At 32.9% G+C, this 24,282-nt stretch overlaps 1 protein-coding gene across 1 annotated transcript in view; it reads left to right on the forward strand.

The window, feature by feature from the left end:
• LOC100932131 (submaxillary mucin-like protein) overlaps positions 1 to 14,151 on the forward strand; it is a 52,806-nt gene extending 38,655 nt beyond the window's left edge. The window contains exons 20-24 of the mRNA XM_031940169.1: positions 707 to 744; positions 4,064 to 4,174; positions 5,491 to 5,530; positions 12,318 to 12,426; positions 13,798 to 14,151. Of these exons, the coding sequence (XP_031796029.1) occupies positions 707 to 744; positions 4,064 to 4,174; positions 5,491 to 5,530; positions 12,318 to 12,426; positions 13,798 to 13,975 (476 nt within the window). The 3' untranslated portion in view covers positions 13,976 to 14,151. The remainder of the gene's footprint in view (positions 1 to 706; positions 745 to 4,063; positions 4,175 to 5,490; positions 5,531 to 12,317; positions 12,427 to 13,797) is intronic.
• The last annotated feature ends 10,131 nt before the right edge of the window (positions 14,152 to 24,282 follow it).

Consider the following 24,282-nt stretch of genomic DNA (forward strand, 5'->3'; position numbering starts at 1 on the left):
GTTATGTTGTAAAATTGTTACCTTGTAAAAATAATCAAGGAAAACACATTAATATATTGGTCATGTATGAAAACATATGCCTCATTTTATACCTTTAGTACACTGTTTCTCTGTCAAGTAGAGAGAAACATGTGAAAATCTTCTAAAGACAGGATTGGTCATTGCATTACTCAGAGATCTAATGAATTTCAATGTTACTTTCCTTGACATTATTTTGGCCATCATCAATTGTTTTTAATAATTAACAAATTATATTAATATATTGAATACTTAAAATATGTAACAACGTGCGTTAATATACTTTGTTCTGAGAAAGTTGACGAGTTTTCCTCAGTTTCTCTGAATTCTTTATTTGGCATAAATGTTTATTAAGGGATAACAATATTTCATTTATATTCATATACTACAACTTATTCACCCTCTTCTCAAATACACATCCTAATTCTTTTACAAAATGATTAATCTAATTAATATCTATTCCATAGATAAAATAATGTTTGTGGACTGAGTCAAGATATGAATTGGAAAATGTGAATACTGTTAGTATACAGTCATAAAAAGTGGTGATGATTACTTGGAGGAAGGCATTATAATGTTTGACACTTGTATACTGATTTTTTTCCAATTTTTATTGTCCATTATTTTATTTTCATATTTTATTATGGGACTGATTATTGTGGTACTGAATACTGTGATTGTCTTTCAGAGCCAAGAACATGTTTTCACAATCACATGGATTATAAGGTAAAATCTTTGTCAATTTCCAAATGTTTTAGTTACCAGAAATAGTTAACCAGCATTTATATAGCATTTTAAGGTTTACAAGGTACTTTACAATGATTATCTCCTTTAGGTATCATCACAAACCTGAGAGATAAGTGTAATTATTATCCTTATTTTACAAATGAGGAAACTGAGCCAGGCAGAGATTGTGATTTTCCTAGAATCACAAAACTAGTAAGTTTCTGACATTACATTTGAATTCAGGTTTTTTGATTCCAGAATTTTAGCCATTGCATTACTTAGAAAATATATAAACAAATCTGAGTAAACAATCAAATAACTGAATAAGCAAATAAATGTTATCCAATGAAATATTTCTAAATAACTTCAGCAATATCAAAGATATTTTTCATTTTAAAAAGTCAGTGATCCCAATAGTAACAGAATGGAATAAGCTTTCTTTTCCCCAAAAAGAATTTCAAAAGGCCAAACAAGTACTCTACAAATCGATAATCTTAAAAAGAGAAAATGTAGATAATCATATAAAACTCCAGGACTAGAGGTTGTTTTTCTTGTTCAAGCATTTCAGTTGTATTTGACTCTTGTGACATTATTTGGGATTTCTCTGGCAAAGATATTAAAGCATTTTGCCATGTCCTTTTCCAGCTGAGGAAACTGAAGCAAACAGAGTTAAGTGATTTGTCCAGGGTCATATAGCTAGTAAGTGTCTGAGGTCAAATTCAAACTCAGGAAGAAGAGTCCAGCATTCTATCCACTGTGCCACCTAACTGCTGGAATGGGGATTATTAACAGAATAAAATGTGAAAATTGCCTAATGAAGCAGACATAATTTACAGCATTTACATTTTTAGTATTTTAAGTGTAACTAAAACTGGGAAGAACTGACATTCATACTATCAGAAATTAAGTCAACAAACACAAGATCTACCCCCTCTTTATATAGAAATTGGATTGTTTATAAGAACAACGATGTAATATAGTCCATGCAAAGCTAAATTTTGACAAACAAAATTGACATCTTGACAAGCTTAAACTTTTCAGACAAAAACCTTGTCTGGGTTTTGCAATTACATAAATGATACATTTGGTATTAATATTAAGCATAAATAATCTAGTGACAAAAATATTGGTATATCCACAGGAACATACATAGAACCTATCACTTCTACAATGATAGTCCTTTATACATTTAAAAATTTTTGCTACAAAGGAACAAGAATTTTAAAGTGCCTAGTATATTCCAAGTTTTTATAAATATTTTGCTAATATTTATAAATATTCTCTCATTTTATAAATTTTATACATATTATCTTATTTAATCCTCAAACTATTTCGGAAGGTCAGTGTTATTAGTAGCTCATTTTTTTGCAGTTGAGGAAACTGAGGCATTCGGGTATTATGTGAATTGCCCAGGGTCTCACAGCTAGCAAATGCCTGAAGCTATTATATTTGAACTCTTCCTGAAGCCCTCCAGGTTTTGCTCTCTAACCACTGCACACCTGAGGCAGCTGGCTCCAATTGTTTGTTTGTTCAGTCCTTCGGAGAGAAATTACTAACAATAGGAAATATAATAAAGCTGTGTAGTTGACAAAAAATTCTGACATGATAGAGATAAGCATGGTTTTTAATTTATAATTCTGTCTAAAGTAGAAAATGTACCACAACACAAGCCTCAGTTAACCAGCGAGTTCTGGCTAAAAAATATTTTAGTTCATTGAAATTTCTATTAGCAGAAAATACTTTCCCCTAAAAATCTAAAATATTTTAGTTTACTTTCCTGCCTGTAAAGCCTTCTCTTACACTATTAGATTAAAACATGTTTTTTCCTTCAAAGTTTCCCAGAGTACTTTGTTTTGATCTCTCCTTCTTTCCCAATATACTCTTCACTGCATATAACTGTTTTCATTCTCAAAAATTCACATTTCCTCTTAGTAGACTATAAATTCTTCAAATTCAGGGATTATGTATTTTCTTTGTGATTCCCCATTGTCTAGAATGGTAGCTTGCTCATGATGAAGTTCAGTGGTTGTCCAATTCTTTATGACTTCATGGACCATAGCATGCCAGCATTGTCCATAGGGTTTTCTTGGTAACAAAACTCTAAGAGATTTACCATTTTCTTCTCCAGTGGAGTAAGACAAACAGAGGTTTGGGTGACTGGCCCAACTAATAAGTGTCTGAAGCTGGATTTGACTCAGGTCTCCCTGACTTCAGAGCCAGCACTCTATACATTGAACCATCTAGCTGCCTCTAATCTTGCATCTAGGTGCTTAATAAATGTTGAATAGATTGAATTATAGTACAATGAATTTAATTAAATTCTAATTTGATGATAAACTATTTTTCAATTTATCATGGCCACCAAACAGAATATGAATTTACTCAATATATAGAAGAGGTAAAAGGTATGGGGCTACATCTGCACTGATCTTAGGGCATACCTTCTATGTCACTTTATTTTTTTTATTTTTTTTTTAATTTATTTAATAGCCTTTAATTTACAGGATATATACATGGGTAACTTTACAGCATTAACAATTGCCAAACCTCTTGTTCCAATTTTTCACCTCTTACCCCCCCCACCCCCTCCCCTAAATGGCAGGATGACCAGTAGATGTTAAATATATTAAAATATAACTTAGATACACAATAAGTATACATGTATGTCACTTTATTTTGATTGTGTTCCTCTCACAAATTCTTTATAATCAGTTTTTTTTTTTCTTGTAACTTAACTGTTTTACCTCAAGTGGGCAGAATTAGGGTTACCTTAAGATCTTACTAGATTTTTGTTAATAAACTCTCTATTAAAGTACTACTATCAATGTTGCATCACAGTACAGAGGTGAACCTGAATTCTTGGAAGATGTGCAAATTCTAAGATATTCTACCAAGGATTCAAGTGCACCAGGTGATGGACTACATTTTAGTTTTCTGTGGATCAACCTACCAAGGTTCAGAGATAAATGTTATCAAATTATCTGCCGGATGATGAATTTTTCCATCATAGAACTATTAAAAAATGGTCCACTGCTATGACAAGATTATGAGGGAAGACAATACCCACGTTGACAAAAATATTGAAATAAAACAATCGCAATGCATGAAGAAATTGATGAAAATTTTCTTTAATCTCAAATCTGCATCTGGATAGACGGTTTCCATTTTTTTGTGTGTGAAAGTAGATTTTATTTTCTATCTTATGTAGGAGGGTTTTCACTGGAATCTTACAGTGAAAAGAAAAAAATTATGTCTCCATTTTAGTAATAGAAAGATACAAGGTCTAATGATAATATGTTTGTGATGCTTTTCCCCCCAGATTGGTGCATCATTTGATGATCCCCATAATCCATGTGTGTCCTATTTATGTTCTCCAAATGGCTTTGTCACTACAGTCCAAGATTGCCCGAGACAGAGTTGGTGCTCAGAGGTATATCAGTCTATGAAATTAATAAATGAAAATAATCACTTTTTTTTAAAAAAAAAAAGCAATTGTCTTCTTTCTCTTTCATAAAAAATTTGGGTCTATCATGGATAAATTATTTTTGTATCTTCTAAAAGTTCTCTAAAGAATTTATTTTTGTCTAATGCCAAATAATCATAGACATGTTCACATTTGTAAACTTTGCTGACCAAATATATTTTTCAAATTTATAACATGTTTTCAGTATTTATATAGCTGAAACAAGCCTTATAACATAAAAAAATGAGAGAAAAGCTCTTAGAGAGCTTATCTTAGATACAGTGGAGTATCTAAGTGAGTGAAATAAGGTTAATGCTTAAAAATGAAAACAATTGGAGTTTATAATTGTTTATCTATTGAAAGTAAAGGAAATCCAAAATTACATTTAAACTAGAATTTTTATAAAATGCATGTACTTAAGTGAAATAAAAAAATGAATCAAATATGCTATATAAAACTTTAAGAGTTACAAAGCATTTAATATACATTATTTCATTTGGTCACATATATATTTACATACTCTGTATTTTTACCTGATGTTACTTAATTCTACTTCATAATTGTAAGTGATTTACAGTAGAGTTGTCACATGAGTAATTAATTAGTTCACTGCTAAAGATGGTTTTCATGACAAAATCATGCATTTGTAATATAGTACAAAATATTTAAGATAATGGTTTGAGGTTTGGAGGAAAGTAACAAGAGATAGCAAAGTCAACATTGAGATGTTTCTAAAAGAATTAAAGTAAGAATATAATTTACTAACTGAAAAGTACTACAAAAAAAACTTAAATTTTATTTTTATTCTCTTTTTTCTTTATATGGGCTTTATAACATTTTAAATTAAATTTTATTTTTAATAACTTTTTATTTTCAAAATATATGCAAGGATAGTTTTCAACATTCACCCTTGCAAAACTTTGTGTTGCAAATTTTTTCTCCCTTCCTTACTCCCACCTTTTCCCCTAGACAGCAAATAATTCAAATGTATGTTAAACATGTGCAATTCTACTATACATATTAAAATTCATTTAGATAATATTTTGGATTTTCTTTTTCTTCTATAAATTAAAAAAAATGAAGACCCCAGTTTTTATTTTCAGTTAATGTTTCATTTTTTAAACTTTAATCTTACCTCACTCAACATTTCCTATCTGGGTCTAAGATGACTACATTAATATAGCTCATTTCACTGTGGTTTGATATTTAATGAATCAATGATAATATATAAAAAGACATTTCTGACAAAAACTTTTCTACTCTTTTTCCCCATACCTTTCTAGGAAAACAGAATATATGATTCAAAAAAATGTTGCTATACTTGTGAGTATTCTTATTACCAATATATAATTCCATCTTCTGAAAATAATAGCTTATTTCAAATGATATTATAATGCACTGTAGAAAATTTCATGTATATAGCATATAATGTAAGTTTTCTGAGTTTTCACAAATTACAGAATATCAATATTCAATTAAAAGAGATCTCAGAGATTGCATGGTGGATAAGATGGTGGGTTCAGTGTCAGGAAGTCCTGGGTTCAAACCCAGCTGCAAACATTTATTTAGCTCTATGACATTGAACAAGTCACTTAACCTCTATTGGGTCAGTTTCCTCATCAGTAAAAATGAAGATAAATATAAAATTCCTTACTTCTCATTCTAGTTATGAGGATCAATTGAGAAAATATTTGTAGATTGCTTAGCACAATGCCTGGTATGTATTAGGTTCCATATAAATGCCAGCAATTATTATTGCTATTGTTATTATTATTATTATTATTGCTCATCCATGAAAAAGAATTCCTCTCTACTGCTTTGTTGCACCAGCAGATTTTATAAATATGTTATGTATTTCTTTATCCAAGCACAGGGGCAAAAACAGATCTCTGAGATACTCTACTAGAAATGGTTGTCTCTTTGTCCCAATAGTGGCTACTCTTTGTATCTAACCACTTTTTATTATACCTAGTTGTACTATCATAAAATCCATTTCTCTCCATCTTTTCCCAGGTGGATAACACAAAAGACTATAATATTGCCATGATAACCCTATTAAAAATGACAGTTATCTTTGATGACAAGCTCTTGATGAAGCCCAACTAGCTTAGTGATCACTGCTTTCTTTTTTTTAAATTAAGCTTTGTTTTATTGATATATTTCATTTTTAGATTGTAAACATTTATAGATTATTCACACTTTACGAAAACTTTTATAGCAAAGCAATATAGTTAATTAATAATAGTGACTTAATTACCATATTTAAATGTTCATGCAATATTTCATATGTATATTTTTAAACTTATTTTTCAGGAAAATTAATAGAAATTGATTTTCTCTCAATCCCATTCATTTAAAAGAAAGAATTTCTCACCACAAATACACAGTCAAGTAAAACAAAGTCCCTCAATGGCTGCATGTATAGCCTATCTATCTATCTATCTGATTGTCTATGTATATATGTGTGTGCATGTCTATATGTATTTGTGCGTATGGTTATATGTACAAATACATGTATATATGTGTGTGTTATTCTGTTATCAACATATTTAATGAAGATATTTTATTCTCAGTCACCTCTTTGCAATGGAACTGGCTATTAAAAACTTTTGAGAGATATAGTTCTGCGTAATATAATAACGTTATTAATAAAGCAAGCATGTTTATTAATAAAAGAATGATCATTTGGCCATTTTTCTCAGACAAAAGACAATCGTGACAGTGGACCCATAGTTTATATACCTTGGAAGAATAGGTGTTCAATGAGAGGCTGGAAGTGATATCATATCAACCTTGGACAAACAGATTATCTCAATACCCAGACCACCCCCAGCCTTGGACAATCTATTCAAAGAATATATGCCCCACATAACCCTGAGAACACAATGGTTACTCCTCTTACACGAGTGAACAAAAAGTTAGTTCAATCTCATTTTCAGGAAGAGACTGAACTTTTTAAAAATCAGGACTGCAGAAAAAGGGAGAAGTTCTAGATCTCCCCAAATCATTGGTTATCAATAATCATTTCTCTCATTCCCTCATTTGATTCTATTGAGAGATGTAACCTCCTCAATGCATTGTTAACTGATATGGCAAACACTTCATCATGATTTTCTAACTTTGAGACTTAGAGGGGAACCAGTATGAGAGGAAAAGGGAAAAGCTTTGACAAAATCAGAGTTGAAAATCCCTTTTGATAACATTTTGACAGAATCAAAGGGACAATCTCCTTTGATAAGTAGACTTTACAGATAAAAGGTGCAAAGGGGGAAAGTACTATAGCAAAATAAAAGTCTTGTCCCTTTGATTCTCTGGAAACATCTGATGCAACACTCTGGTTTGGATATGTTCTCAGAAAAGGTCACTTGTAAAAATTCTCTTCTCTGCTACAAGTTTCCTACAAAATTGGTCTTAACATGCTTTTAAATTTGCTTTGCCAATAACCAGGTTAAATGATGAACATCAGTTCAAAACTTTTTTCTATTACTAGAAAATTAAATTTGGAACCTTTTTTAGACCAGGGAATTTACATTTTTAGGTTAGCCAATTGTCATGCTGTTATATATAGGAAACTCACATACAAACAGAATATGAGAACCCAATTTTTTATATTTTCATTCCCTCATTAGGAAGATGAGATTCCACTAAGGAATTAATAATAGAACACTTTTAATAAGAAGATGAACTCTAATGCAAAAATGAATTCATTTAAAAGTTGCCAGATTAGCTTCATTTATAACAAAAGATTCTAGGATGGGATATATAAATGCATTGCATAATCAATTTTAAAACAATGTATATGAAATAAGTTATTTGTAATAGAACACTTCAACTTCTAACCATGTCCAAATGAATAACCCCTAACAAAAGTGGATGTCTTGTAAGACATTTAAAAGAGAACACAAGCTATTCTTCTTCTAAAATGACTAATTGTACTGATATTCATTTCCTGAACACAGAACTGAGATAGTTATGATACTCACTTAAAAAAAAAGAATCATATTCCAGTTTCACAAATCTTCTGCATCATTTGCTAATAATCCCTATATCATTATGAGAAATTAAAGGACCTTAACTTACACAAGAAAATATAACTAGTAACAGATGTCAAGACTAAATAATTAGTTCATTGTTTGGAATATAGAAAGGACTAAAATTCTAGCCCAGATAACTAAAACTTTGTATCTGTATCATATTATAGTAACTCAGATGTAGTTTAGCATTAACCAAAACAAAAAAAAAGATCTAATATTGTCTTCATAGTGATCATATAACATAATTATAGAAATTTGCTATAAAATAAGAATAGGATCATAATAGAAAATATTCACTTATCTTGATGTTAATTCAAGACAAAAGTTATATAAATAGACAATTCCACTGAGCCAGACTTAAAGTCGGACAGATGAATTATTTCCTATTCCAGAGGAAATGTCATATTTTGAAAACTGAGTCAGAAGAATTCTACTTCCGCCCTTGCCAAAAGTCCTTATCCCAATCTTTTCCATAACAGCCCCACTTGTAGTTCATGAATGCAAAACCCTATAAGGTTGCTGAAATCATTGATTCATTGGCTCAATAGCATTCCTTGTTTATCATCCCTGACATTAAATTAAATTTATTTTAGAATAATATCAGTTAACAGCCCTCTGGTCTTAAATATAAAGTTCTAATAATCATATTTTCAGGTGGATTCAGCTCTGGAGGATCACATAGATAATAAATATTGACTCTAATCTCACATTAGTAATGGTTAAGATATTCATCATAGAAAAATCACAATTTATCTTCCTATAGCTAGTACTCATGCTAAGTAGATGCTTTTTCATCCCTAAATTCAACATTACACAAATTATTTTGTTCTAAAATTTTTAGTAACAAACAACAAAAGGCTTGGGATGTGATGTGAAATGTAAATATATATTAATCCCAAATTGTATACAGAAAACAGATCATGTGAGACATTTTCTACAGCAAAACACATTTGGTTATTAGCTTTCTTCAGAATCCCTTTAAACAATGGGAACATCTTTAAAGTGACTCAAATAGTTTGCACACCTTTCTATATATGATTTAATCTAAGATTAAATAACATATATATAGTAATCATTTCTTCAACCACAGCAATATTCCAACCTTATACTGTCTAGTTATTTGGAATAGTCTAAGACAATAATAAGTAATTTTTCTCTTTTGATTAAATTTATTTTAGCTTTAACTTAGTCTGAGATCATGATTACTGTCCCTATTTGTTTACATAATAGATTTTAATCCTGATCTTTATTTTATGTTTGTATATATCTCTTATTTGTGATTTTTCCTGACTTCTCTGCTTTACTTCTACTTAACTACCTTGCCCTTCTATTACTTAACCTAGTTCCCTCCAAGGATTCTTCCCTTATCTTTTCCCCCAACTTTCTCTTTGCCTTTTTATTTCTATCTTAATTTAGAAGACTTTTATAGCCTTCCAAATTTATGTCGTTCCCTCTTTATCCCATTCCCATTAATATACACACCTTTCTATACCCCCTTACCCTATTCTCTCATCATCTTTTTTTAATTTACAAATTTAGAAGACTTTTATTCAATTCTAAATGTTTACTCTTTAACCCAAATCTGATGTGAATAGGATTCCCTTTAAAATCTCTGCCTTCCCTATTCCTTTACCCTCTTAATTCTCTCTGAATTTAGAAGATTTGTATGCCCCTCCAAATATACATTGCTCCCTCTTTAACCCATTTCTGATGAGAGTAGGGTTCCAGAACTACCAGTCTTCCTCCCTCATCTAATTCTTCTGTATCAGTTCTTCCTCTCACACCTTATTTGTATAAGATAATTACCTTTTTACTGTCTCCTGAATGGTTTTGTTTTTTAGGATCATATCATACTAATCTCTTCTCCAACCTTTCATTTGGACTACACATTTATTAATTAAAATCTTAAATATGTAGTTTACATTTCTACTTATAAAAAAGTAAATAATGTGTCCTCATTGAGTCCCTTGTAATTAATCTTTGAAGTTTATCTTATATTCCTCTTGGCTCTTTTATGTCAATTTTCCTATTAAGTTCAGGTCTTTTTGCAACAAAATCTTAAAAGTCTGGTAATTCATTAAATATCATTTTCTTTTTGTTGTTCAGGATTATGCTTAACTTTAATGAATATAACATTTTCAATGTATAGTGTTTTGAGACCTGTGGTCCAGTATAATTCTAATTGTAGTTCTGCCACAGTTGTTTTTTTCTTGTTGCTCATAATATTATATTATCTTGGGTTTCAGAATTTGGCTATGATATTCCTTCTTTTTAGGATATTTTTCAGCTTGTGATTGGTGGATTTTTTTTCTGTTCCAAGTTTCCCCTCTTGATCTCATACTTTAAGGCAATTTTCTTTAATTATTTCTTATATTATTGAATCAAGATTCTTTTTTTTATCTTTGACCTTTTTTTTTTTAGACCTTTCAGGTGGTTCAATTGTTTTTATGTTTTCTCTTCTTGATCTGTCCTCCAGATCAGCTATTTTTCTCATAAGATGTTTACATGTTCTTCTATTTTTTTCATTCTTTATATATTTCCATTTTATTATATCTTGGTTTCTTCTAACTTTGTTGACTTTGGAGTCATTTTCTTCCTTAAGATTCTGGATCTTCTTTGGCAACTAGTTGACTTTCTTTTCATAATCTTGTTTTTCTTGGAATGTTCTTGTTCTTTTTAAATTTTTCCTCAATTTCTCTTATATGATTTCTAAAATCTTTTTTGAGTTCTTCTATGAATTCTTCTTGGGCAGTGAACATTTGACATTACTCTTTGGGATGGGACAGACATTTTTGCTTCAGTATCATTCTCTAAAGACAAACCTTTTTGTCTAAAGACAAAAATCTTCTCTATTACCATAGTAACTATCTATGTTTGAGTTCTTTCTCCTTTGACTCTTCACTTTTAAATTTATAGTAGCTTGTTATTATAATTATCTCTATTCTTGGGATATGGGGGATGGTGCCTCTGACCTAAGATTCTTCTTAATGTTATTTTTTGAGCTTTGTCTTGAGCCTAACCTCTGCCCTCCTTTATCCCACTAAGCCAAAGCTAAGGTTCCCTGGCACACTATGCTGGAAATGTCTTCCTTTCTAAGAGTAAGGCTTCTAGGTGTTATACCCTTAATTTCTCCCCTCTGGACTGGAACTGAAACCAAGAACTCAGTTTCCTGTAAGTGCCCATAGCCAAAGGCATCCTCTACCCCTATTTCTCCTTCTGCACTCACAGGTTCCTTCTCACTGAGGACCAGGTCTCAGCAATACAAGTAGGCCTGGCGTTCTTTGTCAGCAGATGTTTCCTCAGTCTTCCTCTGTTCAGATGCCCAACCCCCCAAACTGTCTAGAAGGTGAAAATTCCTGTGGCTGAAGCCAGCTACCTTCCCACTCAGGTGGGAAGTGCTTTTTGCTTGCTTTTTCAGCAGAGCTACCCTGGAGGTGTTTATAGTTCACTCAGGTCAAACCTCCATTCTGGGATCTTCTCCAGCTGTCTCAGGAGAACCACTCTTCTGCCCCAACTCTTGTTTATTTCTGCCACTCTTATGTTCAATTTGAGATGCTATTTTGTCTTACTTGTGGAGGAAATCTAGAGAGCTTGGAATTTTCTGTCCTACTCAGTTATTTTCCCAGAATTTTCTTTGTGTGTAATCTTTATCACAAATTTATATTCAGTCACAAGGAGGATCAGTTAAGAAAGAGAGTACATGGATAATTCAGTACAATGCATCATAATTATTGGGGGGAATCTATTCTTTAGAAAGTTATAGTGGAGCATTAACATTGTACTTGAGATATTTTCAGGTTTTTCTTTATAAAATGAAAGAATTTCTGAGGTGTTTTCCAGCTGAACATTTTTCATATAATGATGCATTAATTTTTTTAAAAATTTTGACCAGTTTGATAGGCAACATGTTTATGCATTTGTTTAAAAGAACATTTAAGATATGTGAATTGCCATTGTATCTTGACCAACAAGTATAGGAAACTTCTTGATGAATTTTTAGTTTGATAGTATTTTGCTTTGTTTTTAGCATTTGATGATTTAAATCATTACTTCTGCCAATAATATTCCTTTTTTAGGTAAAGAAGACTGCAAGCCAGTTCCTGTGAATGTAACCGTTACATACAAAGGCTGTATGAAGAAGGTTGAAATGGCAAAATGTAGTGGAAAATGTAAAAAGATGACCACGTAAGTAAAGTTTTCTTTCTAACAATTTAAGATAGCACCTTTTAAACTGTTAACTCCAAGTTGAATTTTATGAACTTTTTTCAAACTCTCAAATGGATCTATATAGTCTCATAAATATGGATCTTGCATCCAGTGATTCAGTGATTGCAACTTATCTATACCTGTGCATATAGTACAACTTTTATATGGCAAAGATATTACATGAAAATAAAATTATAAAGACTGATTCAATATTTTTAAGAATAAAAATGCAAAATTTTCAATTCATATCATTTTTAAAAAATCTTTGTAACCAGTGAATGTTCATTAAGTAGTCTAAATTTGCCTTCCATAGTTTGGAGAATATGTAACATACTTTTTACTTACATTTAATTGAAAGGATGAAGCAAGTTCATCATTTAACAAGTCCCCCAAGTTGACACATTTTAATTTTATTATCTATATGTGTGTATGTATATGTATACATGTGTATGTATACACATATATACATGTTTACATTGTTTCTTTGGATACTCTAACATTAGAACAAATACATGACTATTGTGAACAGCAATAGTCATATACTATATTTAGATATTTTCATGTCTGATTTACTATGTAGTTTACAGTATGATGTATACAGCAGCATCAGTTTTTCTTCTTTAATTTGTTGAAACTATCTACTAATACTTATTCATATTAGAAATTTATAGGGAAGGGAATAAACATTTATATAGTGCCTAATATATGTCAGACACTGCACTGAATTCTTTTACAGACATTATTTAATTTAATCCTCACAAAACCCTGGTAGTAGGTGGTGTTAAACCCTTTTAAAGAAATAGTTGAATATATTGGATTACTTGTCATCTAGGGAAGGAGGAGGGGAAGGCAAGGAAAAATTACAACACAAGGTTTTGCAAGGGTTAATGTTAAAAAAAATTATCCATGCAAATGTTTTGAAAATTAAAAAGCTTTAGTAAAAAGAGAAATAATTGAGGAAACTAAGGCAGATGGAAATTAAATTATTTGCCTAAGATCACATAGCTACTGTCTGGGGACAAATTTGAATTTAGGACTTCCTGAGTCCAAGTCCAATGACTGATCCACTGTCTTACAAAAGGAGGAAAATACAAACTAGAAAAAGATGTGTTGTTTGGTGAAGAGCGGTAAGACCATATTAATTACAAAGAAGAGAAATCTGACATTTATGCAAAGGATTAATTGAAGGGGAAGAGAATAGAAAAGAAAAAAACCACTAGGAGGACACTGTGCTAGTCCAGATGTATAACAAAATTGCTTATACTCACTTGTTATCACTGGAAATAGTCATTCGTGGGTCCTTAACACAAAAAGTTCTAAAATGAATGCTCATATTGTCTTTTCTTTTAGATATAACTATGAGACATTTCAATTGGAAAACTCCTGTACATGCTGCCAAGAAGATATGTATGAGAAGAGAGAAATCATCCTTACTTGTCCTGAAAAGAAAACATTGCCTTACACATATAGACATACTATCTCTTGCTCATGCAAGAATCTTTGTTCAAACTCTACAAGTACATCTTAATTAAAAGGTGTAATACCTTTTTAGTTTGTAAATATGAATTAGATATTTTCAACTATAAAAACCTAGTCCAAAATTGAAGACAAAAATGTTATTCTCTACACTAAAAAATGTAATGGTATTTCAAAGTGAAGCATTGCTTTCCTTTATTGCTTCTCATAATAAATGCTACTTTACATGATATCAGTGTGAATGGATTTAAATTTAATGGCACATGGTATAACATTACAATGCTGCAAGGAGAAATATATGTTAGTATTACAAACATTACTAAGGCTCACTCAGAAGTGTCAATGGGAAAAGGGACTCAGTGAAGCTCTCCCCAGTCCCCACTCCCAATTCCCAATTATTTTACTTGTTCTTAAAAAAACTTCCTGTAGTTTAGGAGCACATGAGAAAGAAAAAGTCTTAGATGCATACTCTCATCATGTTAACCATGCACGGCGACAGAAAGCAATTAGTCACTGCACTTAGACTGACATCTTCAGGTATAGCCAAGTCACGTGTACCTTCTTTGAATCTGACAATAAAAGAACTGAGACATAAACCCAGAGATACAAGCTGCCTATTAGGGCTATAGGAAGTCAATCTTGCAGGACAAGCCAAATCTGAAACAGAAGGGGATTCTAAAGAGGCTGAATTAGCAACTTGTGAGATCTATGTCAGCTGGTGATGGAAGGACAAACTTTCCCCTTCATTGGTTCCTTGCTCCACTTGTCAGTGTCCATGGGATGCCCTTTTCTGCAGTGGAAACTGATATCAAGGACTTTTTCTATGGGCTTTGTGTAGAGGCAGTGCATTTGTTGAAAGATCATGTAGGCTGAAATAATAGGAATGGATTAGTTAAGTTTTTCTCCCCTCAAGATACATTTGAAACTTAGAAAAGAAACAGAATGCTGATGATTCAACTTGAAGTCAGCCTGGCCACAGAAAGGCAGTGGATAATTGCTGGAGGCCATATCACTTTCAAGCCAAAAAATTTTGACCTCCCAGACTGTCGAGTGGGGTTGAGTGGGGATTTGAGTCTGGGAAGACAAAATGAACCCTGGCGGATTGAGAACGCCAGATCCAGCTGTGCTGCTGAGACACAGCCCTGGGCGAGATGGAACCAACACCTGGTGAGTGCAGAAGCAGTAGGGCAGGGACACTACTGGCCTTGGGCACTTTCAGGAGGGTGGAGCTCTTGATTTAGAGTTCCTGCTGTGTGTGAAGAACTGAAGGTAAGTTTGAGGCACCATCCCCACCCTCTCCCACTATTAGAAAGGTTATACTAATACCACTTATTTAAAAAAAAAAAATGAACTGAGAAAGAAGAAAGAACCCTTCCATTGAAAAATATTTTGGGAACAGGGAAGACCAGGATTCATCTTCAGAGGAAGATGTATTATATTTTAGTTTAAAAAAAAAAAGAAAGAAAAAGAAAAAAGCTTCTATTCCAAAAAGTAATGTGAAATAGCTCCCTGCCCAGAGAGAATTTATAGAACTCCACAATGAATTCAAAAATCAAATAAGAGACAATGAGAAAAAAAACTAAAGAAAAAACAAAACCATCCAATTAAAACAAGATTGTGAAAAGAAGTTAACCTATTAGAAAAGGAGGTACAGAGTCTGAAAGACGAAAATAACTCTTTGAAAATTAGAATTGGGCAAGGGGAAGCCAGTGAACCTATGAGAGATCAAGAAATAACAAAACAGATTATAAAGAGTGAGAAAATAGAACAGAATGTGAAATATCTAATAGAAAAACAACAGATCAGGGAACAGATCAAGAGGGAGAAAATTAGACTGCCAGAAAGTTGTAACTAAAAAAGGGAAATAATCCTAGAAAATTGTCCTGGAGTGATAGAACATGAGGGGAAAGTAGAAATAGGAAAAAATCCATCAATTGTCACCTTAAATAGATCTTTTGTGGAGAACACATGGGAATATTATTGCCAAATTTCAAAACCCCCAGATCAAAGAGAAAATTTTGCAAGAAACAAGGGAAAAAAAACAATTCAAATATGCTGGAGCTCAATTAGAATTGTACAAAACTTATCAGCAGCTACAATAAAAGACCACAAGTCTTGAAATTACATCTACAGACAAACAAAAGAACTAAGCCTGCATCCAAAAATATCTTATCCAGCAAAATTATCTATAATTTTTTTCCTGAGACAATTGGGGTTAAGTGACTTGCCCAGGGTCACACAACTAGGAAGTGTTAAGTACCTGAGATCAAATTTGAACTCAGGTCTTCCTGACTTCAGGGCTGGTGCTCTATCCACTGCACCACTTAGCTGCCCCAAAATTATCTATAATTTTCAATGAGAAAAAAAACAGACATACAACGAACTTGCAGATTTTCAGGACTTTCTAGCAACCTAACACGAACTTAACAGAAAATTTAACATACAAGAGCCAATATCAAAGAAGAAACTGTTTAAACATGGACAAATTGTTTATGTTTTTTTTACATAGGAAATATATATTTTATGTTTAAGATTTACATCAATAATAGGATAAGCTCAAAAGAAAGACTGGTAGAGTAAAGGCAAAAATAATCATCATGTTATACAAATGAAATTCAGAAGAAGAACAGACACAGAGGCATTAGAAAGGGAGGAGGGCTTATAGCTCTGAAAACCTACTGACATTGGGAATGAATTCAATAGGTAACAATATATATATACCATGAAGGGAATAGCACCCTCCAAAATCTATAAAGAAATAAGGGAGGAGGGATTGGTGGATAGGGAAGCAAAAAGTGAGGGAAGAAGACAAAGGAGAGATCTCTGCTGGAAGTTAAGTAATGGTAGGCCAAGTTATGGAGCAGAATTTAATGAAAGTCAGCAGGGATAGGAAAGATGTGTGTATGTGGGATAATTGTGTGTGTGTGTTTGCATACATCTACATATGTACACATAAATATATCTTTTTTTAACTGTAGCTTATTTGAGGGGAGGGAAATATATATGTGTCTATCTATGTGTGTGTATATATATATATATGTATATATAAATATATCCTTTCTTAAGTATAGCCTACTTGGTGGGGGGTGAGGATGAAAGGGAGGAAAAAAGAATAAAGTAAGGTGCACAGCAGAGAAAAAAACAATTTACAAGAAAGTTAAAGAAAAGATAGATACTCAAGAAGAGAATTTCTTCTACACTTTCTTAAATTGGTATTTGTTGTTACATATTTTTAATCCTCCCTGATGTTTTCCTGGGCACATGATAATGTTCTCTTTTGTTTGGTTTCATTTTGTTTTTATTGCTTTTCTGTTTTTCTTTTTGCTTATTCTGTTTCTTCAAATAAAATAAATTTGGAAAATTAAAAAAAATAAAAATAAAATGTGCATGGTTACAATGAACCTTGCTTAAAAATAACATAAAGCACATATGATAGGTAAAATCAAAAGGGATCTTATGAATTAAAGGCAGATTCAAAGTCATAGAAATACCCAAACTAGATTTCCATAATTATATATTTTTTCTTTTCTTTTCTTGCCCAATATATCTAGTCAATTTTAAATTAAAGTTAGCATTCAGGTTCCATAAGTTCAGCACATTTCAGGCAATTGAAAAGGAGAATAGTGTTAAGAGTTTGCAAGCTGAGAACTCTCTCATAAGCCATATGGAAATTGTAGCTTTTCAAAAGTCAAAAACATGTACACTGAATACGCTCTCAGAAAGATCACTTAAGGGGTGACCAAAATATGTGCAACAATATAGCTGCTTGATTATTTAACAAAGTGACACTGTGCTTTATTGTAGGTTGAAGAATTCAGAGAAACTAGCCACGTACAATTGCTGTTAGATTTGTAGCACCACCAAGTATACAATTATCCCACACTATCTTACCATATTAGCAATAATACCACCTAATTTTAAAGCCTTTCTAATCCAAAGATCCCAAAGCATATGACAGTTTGTGCAACTTTCCAAAGAAATAAGTCCTACAAGATAGTGTGGTATATTATATAAAAAATCCAACTCCAACATTTAAAAAATAAGTGGACAATTTTGGAATATAATTTGTCTGTGGGACAGTTTAATGGGTCTAAGAAGCAGCTGAAGATTCAAGACCAAAGGTTAAGAAAAAGATAAGGGCTAGACAAGTAGATCTGGGAGATATCTGCCTTCTTGTGGAAACCACAGGAAAAGAGATCTATGTGAAATATATAATTATGGGCACATCAACTTTGATGATCACCAAGTCTCTCACTTGCAAAATGGGTATTATAATATTTAAACTACTTATCTCACAGGTACAACATTTTACAAGCCTAATGTGAGTTATTGTTTTAAAAGTAAGGAAATTGAAACATCAAGAAATTAAATTGCTAAGTGAAATAAGATTATTTAAAATCATACAGAGCATATAAAATTATCTAGTCAACTATTATTTATTAAAAGCCTACCTACTATGTACGAGGCACGTGCTAAGCATTGGTTTTCATGTGTAAATCATAGACACAGGATAAATTGGAATTAGTCCCAAAGGGAGAGCACTAAATTTAAGGAAAGTTTATCAAAGAAGATAGGATTTAAGATGAGAATTGAAGGAAGCCAGGGAAGCTAGAAAAGAGAAATGAAAACATTTAAAGTGTGAACAACAGTCAAGAAAAGCATGTGGAGCTGAGAAAAGTGTCTTGTTCAGGGAATAGAAGGAAATCATTGTCACTAGATCACAAAGAACATGGACATAATGAGACTGGAAAGCTAGGCAGGGCCAAGGGTATTAAACCCAGAGTATCTTATTTTATTCTGGAAGTAACAGAGACCTACTGAAGATTATTGAATTGGGAAGAAATATGACCTGAATATTAGGATCAGTTTAACAGCTTACTGGAGGTTAGATTGTTAGCAATTGCAGTGCCAGAGGAGAGAAGATGGCACAAAAGTAGAAGTAACAACACATGATAATATATTTGCTATAGGGTGAGGGTGAAAGTACGATAGGGATAGGTAGCAGTGAAAGTGAGGACTTAAGAATGGCAGATTGTGAATACTTGGGTGATTGAGAGGATGATCATATCCTTGAGAGAAACAAGGAAGTTAGGATAAGTGGAGAGTTAGAGGAGGAGAGAATTATGAGTGGGAGTTTAAGATGTCTATAGGATATCCAGTTCAAAATGTATTCTAAGCAATTGAAGATTGCTAACTAGAGATTAGGAGAAAGATTAGGGTTGGATAAGTAAATCTGAAAGTCATCTATATGTGGATGAAAACCATAGGAGAGGAGACCACAAGTGAAATATAATATAAGGAGAAGAGGACTCAGGAAAAATTTTAGGAACCCCTTTACCCCCATAGCTAGTGACTGTCATTTGGATGAAAATCTAATAAAGGAGATGAAAAAGCAACATTCATACAGGTAGAAAGAGAACTAGGAGAAATCAGCGTAACAAAAACCTAAAGAGATATAGAGTTTCAAATAGAAGAGGATAGTTGACAATGTCAAGGACTACAGAGAAGTCAAAAAGGATAAGAACTGAGGAAAAGCCCTATTTGCAATTAAGGGATCAGTAACTTGGGAGAGAGTGAATACAACAAGTTAAGATATAAAAGAAAAAAGTAAACGCACCTACTGTAGATTTCTCTTGCCTAAACTTCTTCAAAGAGTTTACAAAAAAGGGAGGATAGCTCATGGAGCCCCACCAGCAGATCAACTGAAGGATTTTAGAGGATGAGGAGACATGGGCATGTTTAAAATCAGTGGGGAAGCAGCCAGTAAATAGGGACCTAATGAAGATATATGAGGGAGTAGGGATGATAGGGGAACAATTTTCTGAAGAAGATGTGATGGGATAGGATCACTAGGACACATAAAGGATTTATTTTGGCAAAAAGAAACACTATGCCTTCATGTAAAACAGGGATGAAAGAACAGATTATGGAAGAAGGCATCTGAGTAGTGTGAGATGAGGAAGAGGGAAGGAATGAAAACAAATTATTATCAGATAAAGGAATTTCAGCACCCAGGAATATGGAGCTATCTTTTTCATCAGTGCCACCAACAACTGTTGACCAACTACTCCTTAAGAAAAAAAATAAACACAGGAGCCCTGGAAGTGGCAATATCCTTGAGTACCAATCCTATGTCCAGCCTATCCCTTCACATTCCCTATTCAGGGAAGCAACTTCTATGAAGAAGGGAATATCCATACCTTGCATAGCCCTCCCTCAGTGAAATCCATTTCAGCTACATGTCATGGCATCAACTCCCTCATGTCACAGTCCTCTTCAAGAACAAAGGACATACAACAACCTCTGTGAGTTAAAGTAAGAGCTACCCTAATGGGAACCCCCTGGAACTAGGCAATTTTTTTTTCTCTTTCTTTTTTTCTTCCTTCTTTCTCCTCCTTTTTTTTCCTTTTCTTTCTTTCTTTCCTTCCTTTTTTCTTCTCTCTTTCTTCCTTTTTTCTCTTTCTTTCTTTTTCTTCCTTCTTTCTCCTCCCTTCTTTCCTGCCTTCCTTTTCTTTCCTTCTTTCCTTCCTTTTTTCTTCTCTCTTTCTTCCTTTTTTCCTCTTTCTTTCTCTCTTTCTTCCTTCCTTTCTCCCTTCCTTCTGTTCACCATCTCATTAATTGTTCACTGATTAGAGCTTATTTTCACCTGTCAGGGGCACTTTTCCAAAGGTATTTAAGCATTCAGTGATCTCCATGATTTGTTCTTTGGTTACCAAGAGAAAACACTGACCACCAGTTTACTCACTATTAGTTAGCCTAATTAACAGATTGATTACTAATTACCAGAAACTCTGTTTCTTGAATTTTTCATTTTTCTCAAATTGCCATTTTGGCAGTCTTTAAAGTAAGTGAACAAATACTCCAATACAAGATGACTTGACCATGAGGATGAAAGCAATAGAGGATTTTTTTTGTGTTGGAAAATACAGTTTCAGATTAAGAAATGAAACAGACCAGACTTGATTTGAGCTCCTTTGTGAATTATTACAAAGATGAAAATGAAGAACAGAATCACCTCATGAAACAATAAAGGGCAGTGAAACAAGCTTGAAGAAAGTTTGGAGGGAGACCAAACTAAATCATATTATGCCAAGAGTATTTCTGGAGATAATGGTGTATAAAGGGAAAAATCTTGGCTTTAATATGAAAGGACCTGGGCTCAAATCCCAGCTCTGCTACTTACTAGCTGTATGAAGGTAATCAAGTAACTTAATCCTACTAAACATGAGATGGAAGGATTCTGAGAAGATGGTGGAGTAAGTTGGTAAATTTCACTTTTCTGATTTCCCCCACAAAGAGAACAAATTTGTGCCTCAAGGTATATACTCATGAACTCATATACTCATGAAAAATCAAGAACTGCAATAAAACAGGGGTTTTACTGATTCAACCCAAGAAGATCTGAAGAAAGATCTAGCCTGGGATTAACCCATGTGAAATGCAAAAACCTCCCGGCTAGCTCCACAGAAACACTAAATGGGAAGCCCCCGGGTCAACTGGGTGTGATTGGAACCTTAGCAGGAAACTTTCATCTCCTGGATTGTTTATGGAGTCAGAGCCTGAATTGGGGAAGACTGAGGCAATCTCAGGTAATTAGAAATCCAGGTTCAACTGTGGGAACAGGGAAGATCAGGGTTCATCTTCAGAGGAGGACACTGAAGTAAAAAAAGCTTTCACCTCAAAGAGTAATGTGAAATGGCTCCCTGCCCAAAGAGAATTTATTGAAGAACTCAAAAAAGAACTTAGAAGTAAAATAACAGACATTAAGGAAAAACTAAAAAAAATAAAATAAAATAAAAACCATCTAAGAAAAACAAGAAGATTATGAAAATAAAGTTTTCTAACTAGAAAAGGAGGTACAGAAGCTCAAAGATGAAAATAACTCTTTGAAAATTATAATTGGGCAAGGGAAAGGCAGTGAGGCTACGAGAGACCAAGAAATAACAAAACAAATTATAAAGAATGAGGAAATAGAACAGAATGTGAAATATCTAATAGAAAAAAACAACATATCTGGGGAACAGATCAAGAGGGAGAAAATATAAGAATAATTGGACTGACTAAAAATTGTGACCAAAAAAATTTCTTGCATTATTGACATAATAATGCAAGAAGTAATATAATTGTCCTAGAACATGGAATGGGAAATAGAAAAAAATCCACTGATCACCACAAAAAAGACATTCTTTGTGGAAAGTGCACAAGAATATTATTGCCAAATTTCTAAACCCTCAGATCAAAGAGAAAAATTTTTAAGGAACAAGAAAAAACAATTCAAATGTGCTAGAGCTACAATTAGAATTGTACAAGACTTATCAGCAGCTACAATAAAAGACTGTAGGTTCTGAAATCATATCTACCAACAATCAAAAGAATTAGGTCTGGGGACAAAAATATCATATTCAGCAAAATTATCTATAATAGTGAACAAGAAAAATGGATATTTGATGAACTTGCAGATTTTCAGGACTTTCTATCAACCAAACTCTAACTTAATAGAAAATTTAACATGTAAGAGCATATATCAAAGAGCAATTTCAAGGAACTCAACATGGATAAATTGTTTATGTTTTTTTAACATGGAAAATTTATAGCATATGTTTAAGGTTGACATCAACAATACAACAGCTCAAAACAAAGATTGGGGCAGAATTAAGATAAAAGTAGTAATTACATCATACAAATGAGGTGCAGAGAAGAATAGACAGAGGCATTGGAGGGGGGAGGAGGGCTTGTAGTTTTGAAAACCTACTCACATTGGGAATGGGTTAAATAGGCAATGCTACATATATACTTGAAGGGTATGACACCCTCCAAAATCTATAAAAAAAAAAAAATAAGGGGGGAGGGATAAGTGGATGGGGAGGCAAAAAGTAAGGAAAGAAGACAAGGGAGGGATCCATGGATAGGGAGAGGTAAAGTAATAGCAAGGCAAGTTAGGAGAAGAATTAAAGCAAAGGTCAGTAGGGATGGGAAAGATATGTATGTATTTATTTGTAGGGGTATGTATGTATGTATATTTCTACATATGTATATATAAATGCATTCTTTCTTAACTATGGCCTGCTTAGGGGGTGGGAAGGGATGAAAGGGGGGAAAAAGAATAAAAGTAAAAAAGATTCACAGCAGAGACCAAAAGAACAATTCACAAGGAAGTAAAAAACAAGATGAACATTCATGAATATAATTTCTTCTACTAATAAATAAATTCTTGAACTGGTATTTGTTATATATTTTGAATCCTTCCTGATGTTCTCCTGGGCACATGACAATGTTCTTTTTTGTTTTTTATTCCTTTTCTGTTTTTCTTTTTTCTTATTGTTCCTTTTAATAAAATAAATTTTGGGGAAAAAAGACATGAGACAATACAGAATTATAATTTTACTATAGATGGAACAAGGACAAGAAAAAGATGTGAAATGGAAGAGCTCTAATAGTACTTCTATAAGCATCCTCTTTTTATCATTAAATACAGTAGAGCACATTCACAATCTAATATCTGAGTTCCTGATACTTTATGTGAGGAAGAAAATGAAGTCAGAAACTTCTATATAGTTAGACCAGATTACATACACATTGAAAGTATTTATGCTGGAAGCAACACAATTTCAAAGTCAAATCAGAGGTTGATTTTCTATATATCTGTTTTTAAAAGTTTAGGTTTTTTTTATTATTAAATATTCTTTTCTTTTTAAATTTTGAATTACAAATTTCTCTCTTTCCCATGCTATTTCCTACTTACTAAGAAAGCAAGCAATATGATAAAGTTATACATGTGAAATCATGCAAAACATATATTTTTTTAAAAAGCAAGAATTTAGGGGGGCAGAGCCAAGATGGCAGAAATGGAACATGCGACTTTCTGAGGTTCTCACATACCCTCATTACTAATTATTAAAATCAGCCTCAAAAACAGTGATTGACTGGTAAAATTCACAAAGATTGGAAGTACAACAACTTACCAGCCAAGGATATTCTGGAAGATCCCCAGAAAAGGTTTGTCCTGAACAAGCAGGAGCAGACCAGTGCAAGCTGGGATAGAGCCAGAGGCTAGTGTCTGGAGTGGACCAAGGGCAGGGGTGATCTCTGTAGTTGGAAAATTTACAGAGAGGACTCTACCATAGATTGGGCTGTTCCGCTTTGGTTGCAAAGCAGTAAACCAGCAGAGAAATTAAAGCCAAAGGTAAAGAGTACTCTAAAAAAAAAACACCAGAAACTAACAGGATCTGGCTATACCCACCCAAAACCGGAACCGATTGACTCAGCACAGATCACAACACAGCTGTGCAGTGGCATTCTGCAGCACAGGACTTTCTCCCAGGGCAGTCACAAATCTGCACAGCAGGGGGGTGCAGCCCA

The sequence above is a fragment of the Sarcophilus harrisii genome, chromosome 5, assembly GCF_902635505.1.
Source record: "Sarcophilus harrisii chromosome 5, mSarHar1.11, whole genome shotgun sequence".
Lineage (NCBI taxonomy): Eukaryota > Metazoa > Chordata > Mammalia > Dasyuromorphia > Dasyuridae > Sarcophilus > Sarcophilus harrisii.